The sequence below is a fragment of the Lytechinus variegatus genome, chromosome 4 (assembly GCF_018143015.1).
Source record: "Lytechinus variegatus isolate NC3 chromosome 4, Lvar_3.0, whole genome shotgun sequence".
Taxonomy (NCBI): domain Eukaryota; kingdom Metazoa; phylum Echinodermata; class Echinoidea; order Temnopleuroida; family Toxopneustidae; genus Lytechinus; species Lytechinus variegatus.
This window is the reverse complement of record NC_054743.1, coordinates 15,113,779-15,132,207: the sequence shown is the minus strand read 5'-3', so window position 1 is coordinate 15,132,207 and position 18,429 is coordinate 15,113,779. Positions and strand designations below refer to the sequence as shown.

General features: G+C 35.6%; 1 protein-coding gene across 1 annotated transcript in view; it reads right to left on the bottom strand.

Moving 5' to 3' along the window:
• Positions 1–18,429, bottom strand: part of LOC121413474 — a 36,175-nt gene that overhangs the window by 8,862 nt on the left and 8,884 nt on the right. Inside the window, exons 2-9 of the mRNA XM_041606296.1 lie at positions 9,624–11,254; positions 8,951–8,979; positions 8,077–8,152; positions 7,518–7,558; positions 6,284–6,409; positions 5,333–5,496; positions 2,745–2,892; positions 833–985 (exon numbers count right to left, since the gene is read on the bottom strand). Of these exons, the coding sequence (XP_041462230.1) occupies positions 833–985; positions 2,745–2,892; positions 5,333–5,496; positions 6,284–6,409; positions 7,518–7,558; positions 8,077–8,152; positions 8,951–8,979; positions 9,624–10,923 (2,037 nt within the window). The 5' untranslated portion in view covers positions 10,924–11,254. The remainder of the gene's footprint in view (positions 1–832; positions 986–2,744; positions 2,893–5,332; positions 5,497–6,283; positions 6,410–7,517; positions 7,559–8,076; positions 8,153–8,950; positions 8,980–9,623; positions 11,255–18,429) is intronic.

Below are 18,429 nucleotides of genomic sequence, written 5' to 3'. Positions count from 1 at the left end.
TTTTTCCCCACCTTCTCCACCGATCTCTCCTTTCCCTCCCTCCGCCTCTTAGGCCTCATCATCGTCTTTAATACTCCTCATCTCATTTTTGTTTTTTCTAGTCCTCCTCCCCTCCTCCCCCTTTTCATCATTTAAAGAGAAATGCCAGTAGTTGCAGTAAACACTGGTTTCATGAGAAAGTCTGTAAAACCAGGCTTAATTGTCAGTATATCATCGAGGATCTAGATCTGGTACAGTTACATAAACTGAACTTTGTGAAATCTTGAAATCTACGCTGAAAAATGTTCACACTGAAGATCACCAACAGAGATAGGTACACGTGGGACAGTGTATTATTATTGCTGGAATAAAGACCCGACGGAAGTGACCAAATCCGCGCTTATTTTGCTGATTTCTCAGCAATTACTAGTACACAATTTCTTCCAGAATCCTTTGGCACATATTTTTTATTCATACAAACAGACACTTGGGTGGTCATTATATTAGATTCTGTAAAAGTCATTTTGAGATCGTTACCAATACTGGAATTTATCTTTAATTCTCCCTTCCTTCTTCCTCCTCCTCATTCTTACAATTTATGATTTCTACATGACTAGTACTCCTGGGACCTGTTACACAAACATTTCAATAAATGTTTATTGCCAACAAGCAAATTAACCCACTGCCTACTCGAACCAGACGATCCGTTTACAAAGACTACAGGAATCACAGAAGTCAGTAGCCAAGGGTTTAATTATTATACACATGTCCAGGTCCTCTCTCTAACAAGTCTTCTCTTATACCAATACCATCACAATGTTAAACATATAATCCAGAGGAAATTAGAAATTACCTTTTTAATGACAATACTGATCTCGTGCTCCCGCTTCTTGGCTTTGCAATGGATGGGAGTAAAGTGCCCAAATTTGCAAAGTCTGCCCTCTGTTGTCAGTTGAGCGAAAGGCTGGCCCCTCCTCAAGAAACTTTCTGCGTTTGCATCAAAACTCTGAAAAAAAAATCAGCAAGTTAAAATGTAAAGAAAATGAAAATAAACTGAATGACATGGGTAAAAAATGACTTCTGTGAAATAACGTAAAAAAACTACAAACAGCTCGTTTAATCTTTTATTTATTTTGTCACGAAACATTTCAAACTAAACTTTATTTCTGAAAGCTAGGTCACTTTAATACTCCACTACTGTACCCTCTAATAATATTATTATTTAAAATGTATAACAAAGTGCGATAGAAATTAAGAGCAGCACTGCATTGGGGCAACCCAACCCCAATTTTTTTCAAGAAGTGAAAAAAAGAAAGAGAAAAATACTAAATATACTCATATTGAGAAAAACAGTATTCAATTACTAATGGGTCTACCCTGCTGAAATAAAAAAAAAAATAAATAAAATAAAATGAAAATAAATAAATGAATACGTACGTACATACATACATAAATAGATAAATATAAAAGGAATAATTGAACACTGTAAAAGGATGCTGGGCTAGAGTCAGAAATTTCGAAGTTCCTCTGGAAACACGTAGAGATTGATACTTGACAAATGATATACAAGTAATTAATATCATTATTATTTTGTTTGTGTCAAAACTATGTTGTTAATGTTACATGTATATCAGCATGAATCACATCACTGGCTGTGTATACAATCAGTGTAAAATCTTGTGTGACCTTTAACCCTAATTCTCCGGGGGGGGGGGGGGGGCATAATGGCCCCCCCTCAACAATTTTCGTGATATATCTGCTGCGTAAAATTTTTTGACCTCGCCGCTTACTGACTTTTTACTTTCAAGTCTCACGCAAATTTTGAGACCAAATTTGTAACGCCCAGGAACGCGGTTACGACATTACGCAACATTTTATAAGTGCATGTCAGACCCAAAATTGCTCATAACCGTGATTTCATGTACAAATCCAATGCAAATTGTGTATTTAGCCAAAATTCATAAATGTATCATTTCTACTTTTACTGATTAAACTTAATTAATTTTACCTTGTCTATGATCAGAATTAAGTCTAGAACGATTTCCATTGAAAAAACAATAAAAGAAAAGTAAAAAAATAAAGAAATACATAAGAAATTCATAAAACATTAAAATACATAAGAAATTGATTTCCAAACCGAGGTTTTTTTAATTGCGATTGTTAAGAATACTTTTACTAAAAAATAGCATTCTAGGAGCTTTATTTAGTGAATTAGTGCAAAAAGTATGATTTATGCATAAATTAGCATAAGTAATTTATATTAAATAAAATCTCATTATTTTGGAAAATTTTTCCATACAGCCTTGTATATAGATTACATCGCACAATACCAGCATGATTTTTGCGTCGCTCGCGCGATCGGTGCCTGAGATCTTAATGGCCCCCCCCCCCCACAAGGTACCAATAGGCAATGGGTTATATGTCCATCTCTTGATGTAACGTAATAACAATAAAATTCAGGATTTGTATAGCGCACGTATCCTCCTTGCTAGGTGCTCAAGGTGCTCCTATATTACCCCGGCTAAGCTAGTCTACCGATTCTGGTGCGCACAGTTTTTTGAAGAATTACTTCTTGCCGGTACCCATTTACCTCACATGGGTTGAGTGCAGCATAGTGTGGATAAATTTCTTAATGAAGGAAAACATGCCATGGCTAGGAATCGAACCCACGACCCTCTGTTTGAAAGGCGAGAGTCAGAACCACTAGACCACGACGTGCTCACACTGCAAATAATGAAAATACCCTGTCCACAAATGTGACTTACCCATAATTCCACTCCGTCATCAGTAGGACGATGCAACTCTTCCAGTTCATGAAGTCTTTCTAAAACCTCCAATTCTTTCTTTCTCATCAAACATCCTAACACATCCTCCCAGCGACGCATATCAAGGTCATGAAGAAGCCCCGTCTCACTGCAAAGACAATAATAATAACATGCAACATTTTAGCGATGAATACCATGTTTCTAAGCACTGCATACAATTACCCCGGGTTCAGAACGGCTATCCTGATCAGATGCTTGAGCATTCAAGGAATTCCTTCCAACTGGATACTACTACACTTGGGTGGACAGCGGCAAATACAGATGAATGCCAATAAATTGTCGAGGTTTGTTCAGTTTGTATCCAATCGAGGTCTTCTAAAAGATGGTGTAATTATGAGATCATCTAACCCCATCGTAGCTGAACCCATTGGCCTGTATTCTGAAGTCAGCTTGTATTAGACCATGGTCTAACTCTGTACTAAAATTATGGAAAGCCAAAAATGTCAACATTTTCTTACATTGTACGTTTCCTATGCTTACTGCGCTCTTTCTTAACTTGTGAATGGTGAAGAGAGCTGTCGTATTTATCCTGTTGAAACAGTTAAGAATGAATCGAGAGGAAAAATGAGCTGATACATTGAAATTATACTTTTAGAATGCCACTATTGGCTATCCATAGTTAAACTACAACTTTAAACCAGAGTTTAAATTAAACCCAACATCAGAATACGGTCCATATGGTATAACACTCAATAGGACTGTGGTGCTGGTGTTCCATTAAAAACACACACATATGTGATCTTATTTCCAATTCATCTACATATCATTTTGCACTCTGTCAAATACATGTAAATATTTGTTTGAAAACAATTATTTATTAACAAATATTTTAATCATATAAATTAAGTGCTGTTAGACCAGGTCAAGGAACGGCGTTATTAAGCTATTATTAAACTGAAAATTTTACAAAAGAATAGATCTATTACTTGGTGTGCATACAGTTTTGACTAACTTGTGAATGGTGAAGAGAGCTGTCATATTTATCCTGTTGAAACAGTTAAGAATGAATCGAGAGGAAAAATGAGCTGATACATTGAAATTATACTTTTAGAATGCCACTATTGGCTATCCATAGTTAAACTACAACTTTAAACCAGAGTTTAAATTAAACCCAACATCAGAATACGGTCCATATGGTATAACACTCAATAGGACTGTGGTGCTGGTGTTCCATTAAAAACACACACATATGTGATCTTATTTCCAATTCATCTACATATCATTTTGCACTCTGTCAAACACATGTAAACATTTGTTTGAAAACAATTATTTGTTAAATATTCTAATCATATAAATTAAGTGTTGTTAGACCAGGTCAAGGAATGGTGTTATTAAGCTATTATTAAACTGAAAATTTTACAAAAGAATAGATCAATTACTTGGTGTGCATACAGTTTTGACTAACTTTCTCAAAAACATCTATCCGATAATAATAATAATAGCTTGATTTATGAAGCCTTTTTTGCCCAAGGACAGAAACACTGCTATTAATACCCTGACTTCAGCTGTGCTACTCATGTAGGAGCTCAATTCTTCCTACCAAGTACCCATTCACCTCACCTGGGTTGAGTGCAGCACATGTGGGTAAATTTCTTGCTGAAGGACAAAGGGCGATAAGGTTATCAATTTACATTCACTTGGTCTAAAAGCATTCATCAGATAGTCACATGAGCTAGACCCATTTTGGCCTACTATCAATTTGGTATAATTATCATGTAGTCTACACCACATTTGGTCTAATACTCATATAGTCTGATCCTCATTTAGTGCAATTCCCATTGGTCGCATTTTCACTTTTTCTTCATATTAGTTTTGCTTTGTCAAATAAAAATTTGGTTCTCAAACAGATCATGTAACCATATAGTGTCAGACCAGGGGCCTGTTTTACAAAGAGTTGTGATCGATCCGATCACTCGCAACTATGGAAAGCCAGCAAAGTCAACATGTAAATTGCATGTTTGTTCAAAAAATGTCTAGATATGAATGTATATCCATACAAATTCAATGAATTTTTGACAATATGGTGTGTTCCCATTTGTTTACAAAGGACATTTTGCAAATTCCTGCATAAAAAATTATGACACTGATGGATTTCCATAGAGTTACGATTGATCGGATCAATCATAGCTCTTTGTAAGACGCTGCCCAGGTGGATATTACACCAAATGGGTTTAGTCTAACTATAAATAAGACAAAATGGAAAATGGGCTGAATGGCAATTAGACTAAATGGTTAAAACACAAACTGGTAGAAAACAAACTAGGATTAGGCTATATGGGAAGAGACCATATGTAAAGTAGACAAAGCATGCGCAGATAAGTAGGTAATTTACCAGACATACCTACCTGTATAGATCCTTGATGAAGACACAAAAAAGCAGGCGCAGATAAGTAGGCAATTTACCAGACATACCTACCTGTATAGATCCTTGATGAAGCCACAAAATGGCAGCACACATCGGTCTGACGTGCAGCTCTCGCTAGACAAAGCAGGCGCAGATAAGTAGGCAATTTACCAGACATACCTACCTGTATAGATCCTTGATGAAGCCACAAAATGGCAGCACACATCGGTCTGACGTGCAGCTCTCGCTATGATTCCAGTATGCTTTGACCATCTCCTTGCAGTGGTCACACCGGTCAAGCGTTCCATTCCGATAGCACTCCTTAAAAAATTCCACATGAAATTTTGTCTGTGGATCAAAGTCGATTATAAAAAAAGAAAAGAAAAATGTGATACATTACAAAGAGCACATTGCACATAGCAGATTGTATGTCCCTACATGCTAAACTGTATAAGTAAGAATATAAGTATGTGGATCCTACACAAATGGTTGGCTATGAGATGGTCATATGACACACATTTCTACTGTAGGTTTAACCTGGAGGGTGTTTCATACTAAAAGCTGTTCATAAGTTAGGGGGACTTTAAGAACGACTGGTGAACCTTTCTACTGGTAAATGGCATAAACCAAAATGTTCATTGGCGATGGTTTAATGCGAAAGAAAGGTTCACCAGTCATTCTTAAAATCACGAACAGCTTTATGAAACAGCCCCAGGCATTTTTTGCATGCATTTGAAAGTCAAATCATGTGTTTTATATGTTTATGTGATTTCTAGTATCAAGTCAAACATGATGCATAGAGGGAAACAATGTATATAGGCCTGAATTGAATACAAATGGATAATGCTTCTCCCCCTTATTCTTTGCTAAATGAAAATCCATATTTTCTTATTGTTCGAAAAGACATCTGAAATAGAAACACCTCGAACATTCATTTTGCCCAATTGATTGTCGGCCCAGCAGCCACCGAGCAGCACCAGATCAACATTGCTCTATCCATTGAATCATTGAACACCAAACAGGGTAGAAGCAACTCCCATCTTTCAACGTCTTTGGTCTGATGTCACTGGGGTTTGAACTCCCAGTTGTAAGACAGACGCTCTACCAACTGAGCCAACATAGATATGTATATTACCTTTGGGCATTGGGGGCAAGTGTTGTGTCTCATTTCCTCACAGTATGCGCTCTCCTCAAGGATTGTCTGTAGGTTATTCTTTGTTTCTTCATCAAGGGCTGCATGATCAGGAGCATCTCTCGGAGCCTGCCAAGGGAGTTACAGTTAAACTTGACATGAAATCTAGAGGTACGGTCACATGTGGGTGTGTCATAAAGCTGCTTGTAAGTTAAGAGTGACTTTAAGAACGTCTGGTGATCACTTCTTACGCGCTTTACCATCGTATTTTGGTGTATACCATTTACCACAAGAAAGGATCACCAGTTGTTCACAAAGTCACTCTTAACTTTAGAACAGCTTTATGAGACAACCCCCTGGTCTGTATTCTGAAGCCAGGTTTAATTTAAACGCTGGTCTAAGGTTGTGGTTTAAATATGGAAGGCCAATCGTGACATAAACCTCTAACAGTAGAGGTTCTCAGTATCAGCTCATTTGAATCTCAATTCATTCCTAACTGTCTGATAAGATATTTGTCTTCACCAACTAGGAAAGAGCACAGGAAACATAACAAACATACCATGTGAATAAATTTTGATATGTTTGGCTTCCCATAATTTTAGCAGATTCAGACCTAGGTCAAAGTTAAACCGGAGTTCATGTTAAGGGCCACAGAGTCTACACTTACTTGGATGTTAAGACGTAAAGCAATATGCTTATGCATACATATATATTTTTTTTGCAAGGTCTGTACTTCAGAGCAGAGGCAGTTGAATGTCAGGCTCATACAATGAAAGTGCCAGGGGGGGCACCTATTGTTTGGCAGACTCTGCTTCAGAGGATGGTTATGCCAAAAATTTCGGGTCCTGATTTAAACTGATTCAGTTGCACTTACAACTGACTCAGGCAGGGAATTCAAATTAATGCAGCTCCTCAGTGAAAATGAATTTTGGCAAAAAGCAGATCTGCATCTCTGCTTCCTGTCCTCTTATACAGGAGTCATGGATTCGTTCAAAGAACAGATGAGCATCAACATTGTCTATCCCTCTCATAATCTTGAAAATCTGGAAACCTTCTATATGCAAGGCTTTGTAGTCCAAGGGCTTTTACACTTGTAAAAATATCCACTTCAAAAGATACTGTACTTTCTTCATATTTTATCATTATCAAGTCAATAAATAATTTCATATTAATTGGTGTACAGCGTATTTAGATTATCGATAAAATAAAATGAAATAAAAATCCTAATAAACCATACCCGGATTAGGACTGCAATATCATGTTGAGATTGACTTGATCCTAAATGAAAATAAAAAAGTCATAAAACATAATCATTAAAATCAACATCACTGTTCGTTACTTAAAACAAACTTTTCTTTCAGATACACAAATATAATATTAGAATAAAAATGTTGCACATATCTCTTTAGACATATACTATATGCATGAAAAGCCTATAATACTGTTCAAATACCTTGTGGACAAATCTGTGGCTTGACAACAATTTGAATCCCATTATAATATTTTAACCAAACCTCCAAATCTTTCAAACTGAAAAATAGGAAATGATTTCTCTAAAGAATACAATGATTTCTCTCTCTCTCGAAGAGAGAAAAACCCAACACTCTTCAAATGAGTGCTTTGTATTTACAAGTATGAAAATCATATCAAACAAAGAAAGAATTCAGATTAATAAAACTTCTTTAACGAGTCTGATTCACAATGTTAACACCAATATCAATACCAACATCAACTCCAAACTTGATATCATCCAATTAAGATAAAAGAAACATATTAAAACAATCATTATCACTTACCATCAGGACTAATCTCTAGCTCAGAGGATCTTTCAGGCAGATCCATCACAATCTTGTCATTTTGTGGTGAAGATGGCTACACAAATATCATAAATCATATACACACATAGAAACATATGATAAATATACATTCGTAATAGATTATAAAATTCAAGCACCATTTTCAATTATTTTTAAGACCTAAAAAATGAAGTATTTTTAAAAATTTTATTCTGGCTAGTGAGTACCTAGAAAGAAATACGCAATTCAATGATACTAAGACCTTATTTTTTATTCAAGATGATAATAAATAAAACAAGGATGAAATAGTTTAACTGACTGTATTCATCCTTAACAACGTTACAATGTGGACTGGTCTTTGGTTTTGCGATTCATGAATGATAAACCAGGGATGGGGTGCCAGGGTGTTATGATAAACGGAGGGGGGGGGGGGGGGCAAAGGAAAAAAGTAAGATCATTTTTTGTTCTCATTTGAATAAAAAGGTAAATATAGATATATGATCTCCTTTTTTTAAATAATATTCTTTCTTCTTTTTCTCCCCGCCTTTTCCCCTTCTTCCTCCTCTATTTTTCACTACTTGAAAAGTCATGGGATGGGGGGGGGGCAACTCCCCCACAACCCTTGAAAATTACCTAGCAGAGGTCAACATTGGCCTATATAAGTTGCTTTAATTTCAGTCCGGACAGAAACAAATTTATCAGTTCATGAAAACTCATTAGAATAACCAATACCCACAAGTTAATATGCAGGGGCACTAACCCTTTTATGCACAAGTAAAACACAAATTATTAATTTACATGATTAAGTTATAATCTACACTTATACAAATATCCGAGTTGCGCTAACCCTTCACAGAGCCACATTGATACTTACCAGGTTGCCATTGAAGAGCACAGGTGAGGCTGTAAAGAGCAAATAAAAAATAAATCACAACCCTTTCAAAAACACAATATTTAGCAAATAATTTTTTGTGAAAACAATTGGATAAACTATAAATATGAGTATAGGTATATAAAAAGTGATGCATGATTATTAAACAACTCCAATTCAATGCAAACATATATTTTGTTCATTAAACATGGCAAAAATAAAATGAAATTTTTCAGAGTTATTTGGGTAGTGGATGTATATTCATTGTAAACGGTTCCATGACATTTGCTCAAGTGACAATTGCTCCGAGGGAAAATCTGCACGTTAAGCCAAACCTACAATCTAGTCTACAAAATTAAATAAACTCTAATCATTTTCTCTACATGTCATTATGCTGAAACAAAACTCAATTACAATCCTAACTCTGCCCATATGCCCTCTGAGATTTCATTGCCCTCTGAGATTTCATTAAGACCGGAGCAAATGTCACAGCAGCAGATGCTGTGTTACCATTGTAAACATCTAGCTAGAGCTGATTGGAAAATAAAGAGGACAGACAATAATATACAAATGTGAACCCAATTTACAAGAGAAAGACTTGTTCTAATATTACAAGAGGGAGAAAGGCCAATAGAACTTGGATCATCATATCTAATGAAATTCTTATCAAACTTACTAGGTTCGGAAGGTTGCAAGTCATACCGGAAAACCTCCAATAATATCAGTTCCTTCTGCTGACGATATTCCTCACCGGTGAGATCGTGTTTCATTGTAAGGCTTGGATCAGACAAAATCTCCTTATGAACCTCATCAGCTACCCATCTGTCTGACTTACATGAATTGAGTCTATCTCTTAATCCACCGATGAATACCTCTGTGTCATCATACTCTGATGATGTAGGTGAATGTTCTGTGGATGTTGCTGACTTAGCAGATGTTCCTTTTGCTAGATCAACAAACTTGGCTATCAAGGATCTGGCAAGATCTCCCTGGTAACCATTACCAGAATGATATCCACTGCTCCCATTGCTCCGTTGCAACTGTTCTGATGAACACCGACGTTTCTCTGCATGGAACTGGGCGAGTTCATTGTCAGTCCTCTCCTGACTTGACTGCGATCTCTGCAGCTTCCTAGGGGCCAGATTGTTGTTGACTTCTTCATTGGGAGCATCGCTCACATCCCTGGAGCGGCTTCTCCTTGGCTTTTCATAGCTGGCTTTTCTGCACATGGACCCAAACCCAGAATCATTGAGCTCATCATGATCATCTACTTCCTCCTCGATGGCGTTCTGTCTCGTAAATGAGGAATGTTTCCGAATGACCGGTGGCGGTCTAGGGCTTGTTGGACCACTATGAGTGTTGGGTGTCAGTGGGGGTCCATTAGTAGTGAATGGATCTTGCCTCTGTGTTTCATCTACAGCCTCCCCAGAATATGAATAACGGAAAGGAGCACATCGGGCAGAGTAACTCTGAGTTGGCGATTTGTCAGGATAGCCATTCTGCAAATTACCCTGATAACCGTCCGAGTTAGAAGTCAACGAGAGTCCGTTCAGGGTAGGTATTTGCCCTTGAAAATCATCTGAGGTTTTCCTAAAATCAAAGAATTGCTTAGGTTCACCTTGAACTGGATATCTTGGAGAAGTATGAGGGCCCATGTTTCCATTCTGCAAAGTTTGTTGCCTGGGATCTACCATGTGATATGACTCTTTAGCGAAGGGCCCCTCCAGAACTGATCCTGGCATTTGAGACTGACCCACATGATGTGGAGATTTGGGAATACACCTGGGATGATATTCCAATGAGCTTTCACGGTCGACAGAACTGTAGCCGTGGTCAACAGAAACACATGCATCCTCAGAATTCTCAGGGCTTCCATTGGACATGACTTTATGCAGAAACTGAGAAGGGTGGGTGTCGAACTGTGCCTCTGTGACAACAATATTATTGCAATTATTTGAGTGAGGTCGATTCATCATGCATCTATCAGCTTATGTTCAATCCTACATAAAAACGTGTTCCTGTATTGGGCTACATTATAACCGCGGCGATAATAATGGCTTGCTAGTGGTGAAGTCTAAGATCCAAAATACTGTGCAAGCAACATGTTGTAATCTCAAGGGGAATTCTGCCTCACACTTGGAGGTAATACCAAGTCAGACTACACTGGACAGTACTGGGCATCCTTGGCACACTGATCTTACTGTTTGGTGATAATGGCCGATTCCTTATGTCTGAACCTCTGATGATTGGTGAAACAGGAAAGTCTATTCAACATTCTGGAGACATTGCAACTTCTTTGGCTTCAACCTACATACCAAATGAAAAAAAAAGGAAAATGGGATTATTCACAAGAAGGAATACCAACAATAAAGAATTAAAACATTGTCTGTGCTACTATTTTAACATACACTGTATTGAAGTAATACAAAAACTTTTTTCTGCTAATTTCAATATGCTAGTTTGGGGTAGAGCCTAAGACCATGAAGAAAGGAAAAACACTTACAGTACATGTACAACACAAAAAAATAAATTAGATTGTCTTTTAATCAGTGTGGATGCATTGTGGTGTAGCAGTTCTCGCCTTGTTATCAGAGTCAGGTGTTCATATTGAGATATATCTATATAGACTTCTCCTACAATATAAAATAGAAAGTCTGCTTGAGCATAATAAGGAATGAAATAATTGCAACTGATTTTATAGTAAAGTGCCTTAAATCAGAATACATGTATATTTTGAAAGGATCGTAGCTCTCCAAACTGAAAGGTAAAGTCACATTCTTCATCAGTGTCAATGATGTGACAAAAAAAAAGAAAACTCAAAATCAGTTTCCATGGGCAATCAAAGACTAACATTTCTATGTAGAATATAATGCAGAAATATGTGCCATAAAGTAATGGGCTTATTCACAGGCAAATCATTTTACATTTTCCTCAGATCAAAACATTTTGAATAGGATGCTCACCGAATACACTGAACAAAAATCATGAAAAAGCCACTTTCCAAAGCACAAGACTTCCAAAGAACAGTTTGTGTATAGCTATGCTATGTACCATTTATGAAATATCAAACTGCTCCAACAAACATACATGTGCATGTATACTGCAAAGTATAAAGTTTAACATGATTATACGTATGTATTTCAATCCAAGATTTCTGAAGACCTGTACAGTAAGATCAAGTATATACAGCACAAACAGCATATCATTTTACAAACTAAACAATACACATTCACAGACCACTTGTCACTCTCAGCGACTGCTTACATACATCATGGACCTACCAGCAAAATACATGTATCTTCGTGGGGAATACCACAACTTCTAAAAAGACAAACACCTTCCAGTGATAAAACCAAATAATAAAATATGAATGAACATAATTTCATTTGTTACACGTACTTCCCCAGCCTGTGCTGCTGTGTGTCCTTAGCTACTAGAAAATGTGAATATTTCTTTTTTCTATCTTTCTTTATTTAAACTTCCGGTGACCTCAATCATTGAATCAATATTCTTTATAATGCATGTTTTTGCATTTGGGGTATTTCCCTGTAGTAGCACAATTCCTTAAAATGGACTTATATAATATCATAAACTTGTTATGATTCAAGATTGCACAAGGAACTTTAATAGATAAGATCAGTAATAAACACTCCTGTTATCAAAAATGAATACATGTAGATTAATTCCCCCCTTCCCCTCTTTCCCTGCCTATCAATGCATCAATATCTAAATGTACCTGTATGTATGTATCTATTCATGCTGGCAAATCTATCTATATATCTATCTATCTATCTATCTGTCTGTCTGTCTGTCTGTCTGTCTGTCTGTCTGTCTGTCTGTCTGTCTGTCTGTCTGTCTGTCTGTCTGTCTTTCTTTCTTTCTTTCTGTCTATTTGTCTATTTTCTGTTTCTCTCTTTAAATTTGTAAAGCAAATACTTGTAGGTCTATTAATCTGTACTTGCAGAATACAAGTTGCACTATTAGTTTTCCATTGGTTCCAATAAAGAGGTAAAAAAGTTTTTTTGTTTAAATAACACATCAAGATGTGCATTCATTGGTTGGCAGTTCTGCAAAAATGATATTATTTGCCTTGCCTTCTGTGGTTTTACGCTTCGAAATCAATGCATTGTCAGTCTCAAGGACAATCGCTGTTCAAATATGTGACGTACATGTACTCAGCTCTACTCAAATAAAATATTTAGATAAAAGAGTTCACAAATATCTTTGCTAGAGTTTGCTGAAGGTACAAGATGTACAATGTACATTTGTAGACCATGTGGAGAATTTCATGAAATAAACAATCAGTGATTTTTATGGAGTTTTTGTACAGGGTCACTAGCATACCTACGGGGGGGGGGGGGGGCCTGACAAGTCACAACCCATGCAAGGGACCTTTATGTATCCCTGCCTCCCTGACGAGAAGTTGAAGACTTTTTTTCTGCTGTGAAATAATATCCTTTATATCCTGTTGAGGAGTTTTTTTTTCTTGTCATTTTTTTTTGCTAGCATGAAATCCTTTATTTGTGGTTGAAGACCTTTTTTTTTTCCTTATCAATTTTTTTCTGCTTTGAAATAATATCCTTTATATCCTGTTGAGGACCTTTTTTAAAATTTTTTTTGCTCGTCAATTTTTTTTGCTGGCACGAAATTGTTTGAGGTTGAAGACCTTTTTTTGGGGGGTCAAATTTTTTTTGCGGACGATTTTGCCCCCCCCCTCGTGGAAAATCCTAGGTACACCACCGTACAGGGGAAATCTAAACGATCAAGCCGAAATTACAAGCGTGGACATGTAGCTTTTTGTGATATCCTCTCTGATCCATGGTTTTGTGTAAAAATAAAGATACCAATGTCAAGCACCCTCAAGTACTTGTCTAATTCCGAAGGTTCGTAATTCCGAAACACGTAAATTGCCTATACCTCGATGTTTGTTAATCCGAAAACGTAAAAGGGTTCGTTAATCCGAGCATTTGTGGCGTTATTCCGAAGGTTCGTTATTCTGAAGGTTCGATAATCCAAAAACGAAATAAGGTTCGATATTCCGAAGGTTTGTTAGTCCGAAAACGAAATAAGGTTCATTAATCATTACGTTTTCGGACTAACGAACCTTACGAACCTCATTTCATTTTCGGATTAACAAACATCGAGGTATAGGCAATTTACGTGTTTCGGAATTACGAACCTTCGGAATTAGACAAGTACCTGGTATTTTGTGATCAGGGTAAATTACCCGAACAGAATATACCTGGAACTGATGAACTTTGAGGCAGTCTGAAACCACCTCATGTCAAATTATGATATCAGACAGTACACTATGGTACAAAAATACTATAAGTCATGTCAAAAGGGTTTGATTGCCATAAAAAAGCAACAAATAAAAAAAAATTATCTAATGTTTCAATCTATACCAAAATCTTCGGTCTCTGCAAATTGTACCCCTTTCATAAACCCAATTATGCAGCTAATAGCAGCATAATTTGGTCGTAAAATCGGAGGAGGACCAGAGTTATCCGCATTATTCTGATGCTGCAATTATCCACATAATAGCAGCATCGGGACCAGATTTTGACTTTATGAACGCATTTCGAAAGTAATGCGGATAATTGCAATGGTGCGGTCACAAGGTCACCCTTTTCCAACGCAACCGCATCGGAGGGGGTGTGTGCTGTTGCCATGACGATTATCCGCCTTTTTCAGGATGGGCGCTCATAAAAAAAGTGCTGATTATTTTTGGAGTTTGTGAACGCAATTTTTATTGAATTATCCACATTACTCTTAGGCGGCTAATTGGAGGATGGGTTTATGAAAGGGGTATTGGTTGTTCCACTGAACTCTGTTGGCTCCACTTACCAATTACATGTTGTAAATGTGAAGGAAGAGAAAAGTTTAAAAACTTCTCAAAAAAATGGATTTCAACTGTCTAATATCAATCTTACAATACAATAATGCAGTGACTATTAAAAATCTTATTTCGACCATATTTTAGAGGGTGAAAATGTGAATTTGATTTTTCTTAAACTAAAGAAAAAGCTTCTCTCTGTGATGCTTTGAAATGTATTCTTTGAAAAGGACACTCAATTTGTGCATTTACCTATAAACAATAATTGAATGGATATCAGAATGCTATGGCAAAGATTATGTCATGAATCCTTGGGGCCAATTTCACACTTTTAATGAAAATAAGAAAAATATGGATGTTTTTTCAATTTCGGCACCCAATCAAAATTAACTTTCAATGTAATATGGCAAATATCATATTCAATAAAACACATTTTACTCCACATTATCACAGCTATTTCACCACATACATGTACATATTCATATAATATACACTGTATTAATTATGATGAGTTGTGCGGGAAGGCAACTGAGGACAATGCCCAAAATTTTGCATGAAGGTTTGACTTCACTGTCCGATGCTACACTGTGAGGTGTTCCCATAGCAACAAGATCAGGAAAGACTGATGATAGCATGACTGTGAGCGCTAACAGACCCAAATGGAGAAGTAATATCAATATGAGATAATGGGAGAAAATGATTAGGCCTACAGTTGAATCAAATCAGTATGAATTTTCAAAATAGATTTGAATCATGTTTGTTATTTTGGCTCACTGTGTCCCAAAATTACAGGCATGCTGAAATGGCAGATGTCATACAAATAAGAGAATCATGTTGGAAATTTTGGTGGAAACATGTAAGCCCAAATATTGGAAATGGTAAAACTTCTATAAATCAATTAATCAAAGAGAAATCAAGTAGACAATAAGGAATTTCACAGCATTAACAAAGGTTTGACAATAAGGCTACATCCAGTTAGCAGCCTAGTAACTCCTAGCCACAATACACACAATATAACAAATGGTGGTTTTGAATGCAAACGATTCACTTCTTATTTACATGGCACTATTATTCCAAGGTTACTACGTACACATGTATACACCGACCGCCCTGTTTCTCATGGAAATCCTTGATATTTGAGAAAAAAATATTTACTGATTTCCTGTTCCTGCTTTCCAAGATTTTGTTCCTTTCTCTTTCCACCATCCTGGGTTTTCCCACTACAGCACACTGGGAGACCAGGAATAAAATACAAATTTCAAAAGGATAGGGGGAGAAGTAGGTTTATTCAACTTGAATAATTTTTGAAAAGATGGAGATTAATCACATTCTCTGAAATTAATTCAATTCAATTCAAATTTATTTCCACATCTGATCAAAAACACAGTCAGAAAACTCACAATCCAACAATTTTCTACAAAATCTGTGATTCATGCATCTAGTATTCCTAGTTTGAAATCAAATACATCATTTAACTGTATATATATATATATATATATATATATAGCCTATATATATAAATAGTCTGCTTCGGCATTTGAAATAAAATAATCATAAATGGTTTAGTAAATGCCGTAGAAATTAAATCATAGATTTTAAAAGGAGCAAGCTCTCAAAAATGAAAGGTAAAGTCACACTCTTCGTCAGTGGATATATATATCCACTCTGTAACAAAGAATACCAATTATATTCCAAGCACCTTTAATCAACACTTTATTATTTCCTGCAATTGTTCTTGATTTTCAAAAATATTTTTGTAACCAAGGGCCTCTACTTTAATAAGGAGATATTAATTTCATTTCTTATTCTTATCCTCCAATTCTGAAGAGAGAAAGAAAAAAATATAATCTAGCCAACTCATTACAGAAAATACAAGTTTTTAACATATGGGTATGTAGTCCATACAGTACTACATGTACCTGATATAATGTTCACATTTTCTTGTTTTAATTGGCCCCTCTGAAAGACTTGTTTGAATGAGTGTCAATTAGGCTACAAAACCTCTTTATATGCATAGCTTTGAAGGAAAATAAATTCTATTCATACATTACCTTATTAAACAAATGGAGTGCCTCTGGCAGTCTCACCTGCATCACGGACGGAATTCAATATAGGGCAGGTCCAAGCTATTGTCCCCTCTGAAGCCAAAATTAAATCTTTGCCTAAATCTAACATATTGTACTGTATGTCATTTTAAAGCTTATACTCTGAAGTTTTTTGCCCTATATTTTTTCTTCTGAAAACGTAAAGTTGATGAATGCCAAGGTCACAATTTCAAGAAATCATTAATTAGCATGACGTACGGGACATCACATTTTTTGATCTGCAGATAATGCAAATTCTGTATTTGAAAATATTTCTGTGGGGATTTGTTGTGCTAAGTTCATGCAAAAATTTGAGAAAAAAATGATTTTGAAAATTAATTAGTTAAGTTAATTATCTGGCGTCCAACAGGCAGTGTTCCGTATGTCACAATTTAGCATATGTTTTTTTAGATTCTAATTAAGAAAAAGTTGAACAGTTTTCTTCACACTTTGGAGAGTTCTAATTTATATTACTATACATCCAAAAATTAAATTGAATTTACTGAATTAATTTCATGTTTAATTATATCAGCTAATTAAGCTTTGTGACATACGAGACAAATGTGTGACGTACGGGACACACCATAGGATTTCTATGTAATTTTATTTAGGGTTATTTTTCAATAAGGAGCAAAGATATTGTAAATTGGGATAAATAATATTATATCAGTGGTTGAATATTGGTAAAAGGCTGATATCAAAGTTTGATTTGTAGTGAATAACATTAATTATTTAAAGTTATTAATTAAATCTTTCATAATTATCAGGTCATAAAGTTTTCTAATGTTTTGTTTAATCATATACTATAATAGAAATATATATCAATCAAAATAATCCATGTAAAATTTACTTACTTTGGTTTACATCCAATTAATTATAAATTTTGATGAAATTTCATTTTCCCCATTCGTTTAGCACATGGAATTATTTGCAAGACATCTTTCATAATATTTAGAAGGTCATAAAGTATTTGCTATGTTTTGTTTCAGTGTATGTTATTAAATAAATATATATCAATCATGATAATCCATGTAAAACTGAACTTACTTTGGTTTACATCAAGTATTTTATCAATTTTGATGAAATTTCACTTTCCCCATCCGTTTTACACATGGACAAATGTCCCGTACGTCACAGCGCGGATGTTTATATTTTTATATATTATATTTTTCAGGTATTACATAATAACATCAATGAGTTCTATCATTTCATTCATGGCGAATGAAACTTGATAAGGTACAAGATGAAAACATGAAAATGAGAGATTTCCAGCTTATTCCAATCCACAGTTTTAATGACAACTTTTTTTCAAAAAAATCAGCTTTTGTCTGGTCCCGTACGTCACAGCGCATAGTAATTAAAATATTACATCGTTAATGGAATTGTAGATCACTAATTTTTTTAGTGAATAAAGAGGGCACGTCTAGCCTTCCAAAATCCATAAAAGATTCTCTGTTATGCATTCATTTTATATGTTACAAAACTTTAAAGCCTCTAAATGTCCCGTACGTCACAAGTCAAATAGCTTGGACCTGCCCTATAGCAGCAGTGCTGACAATCTA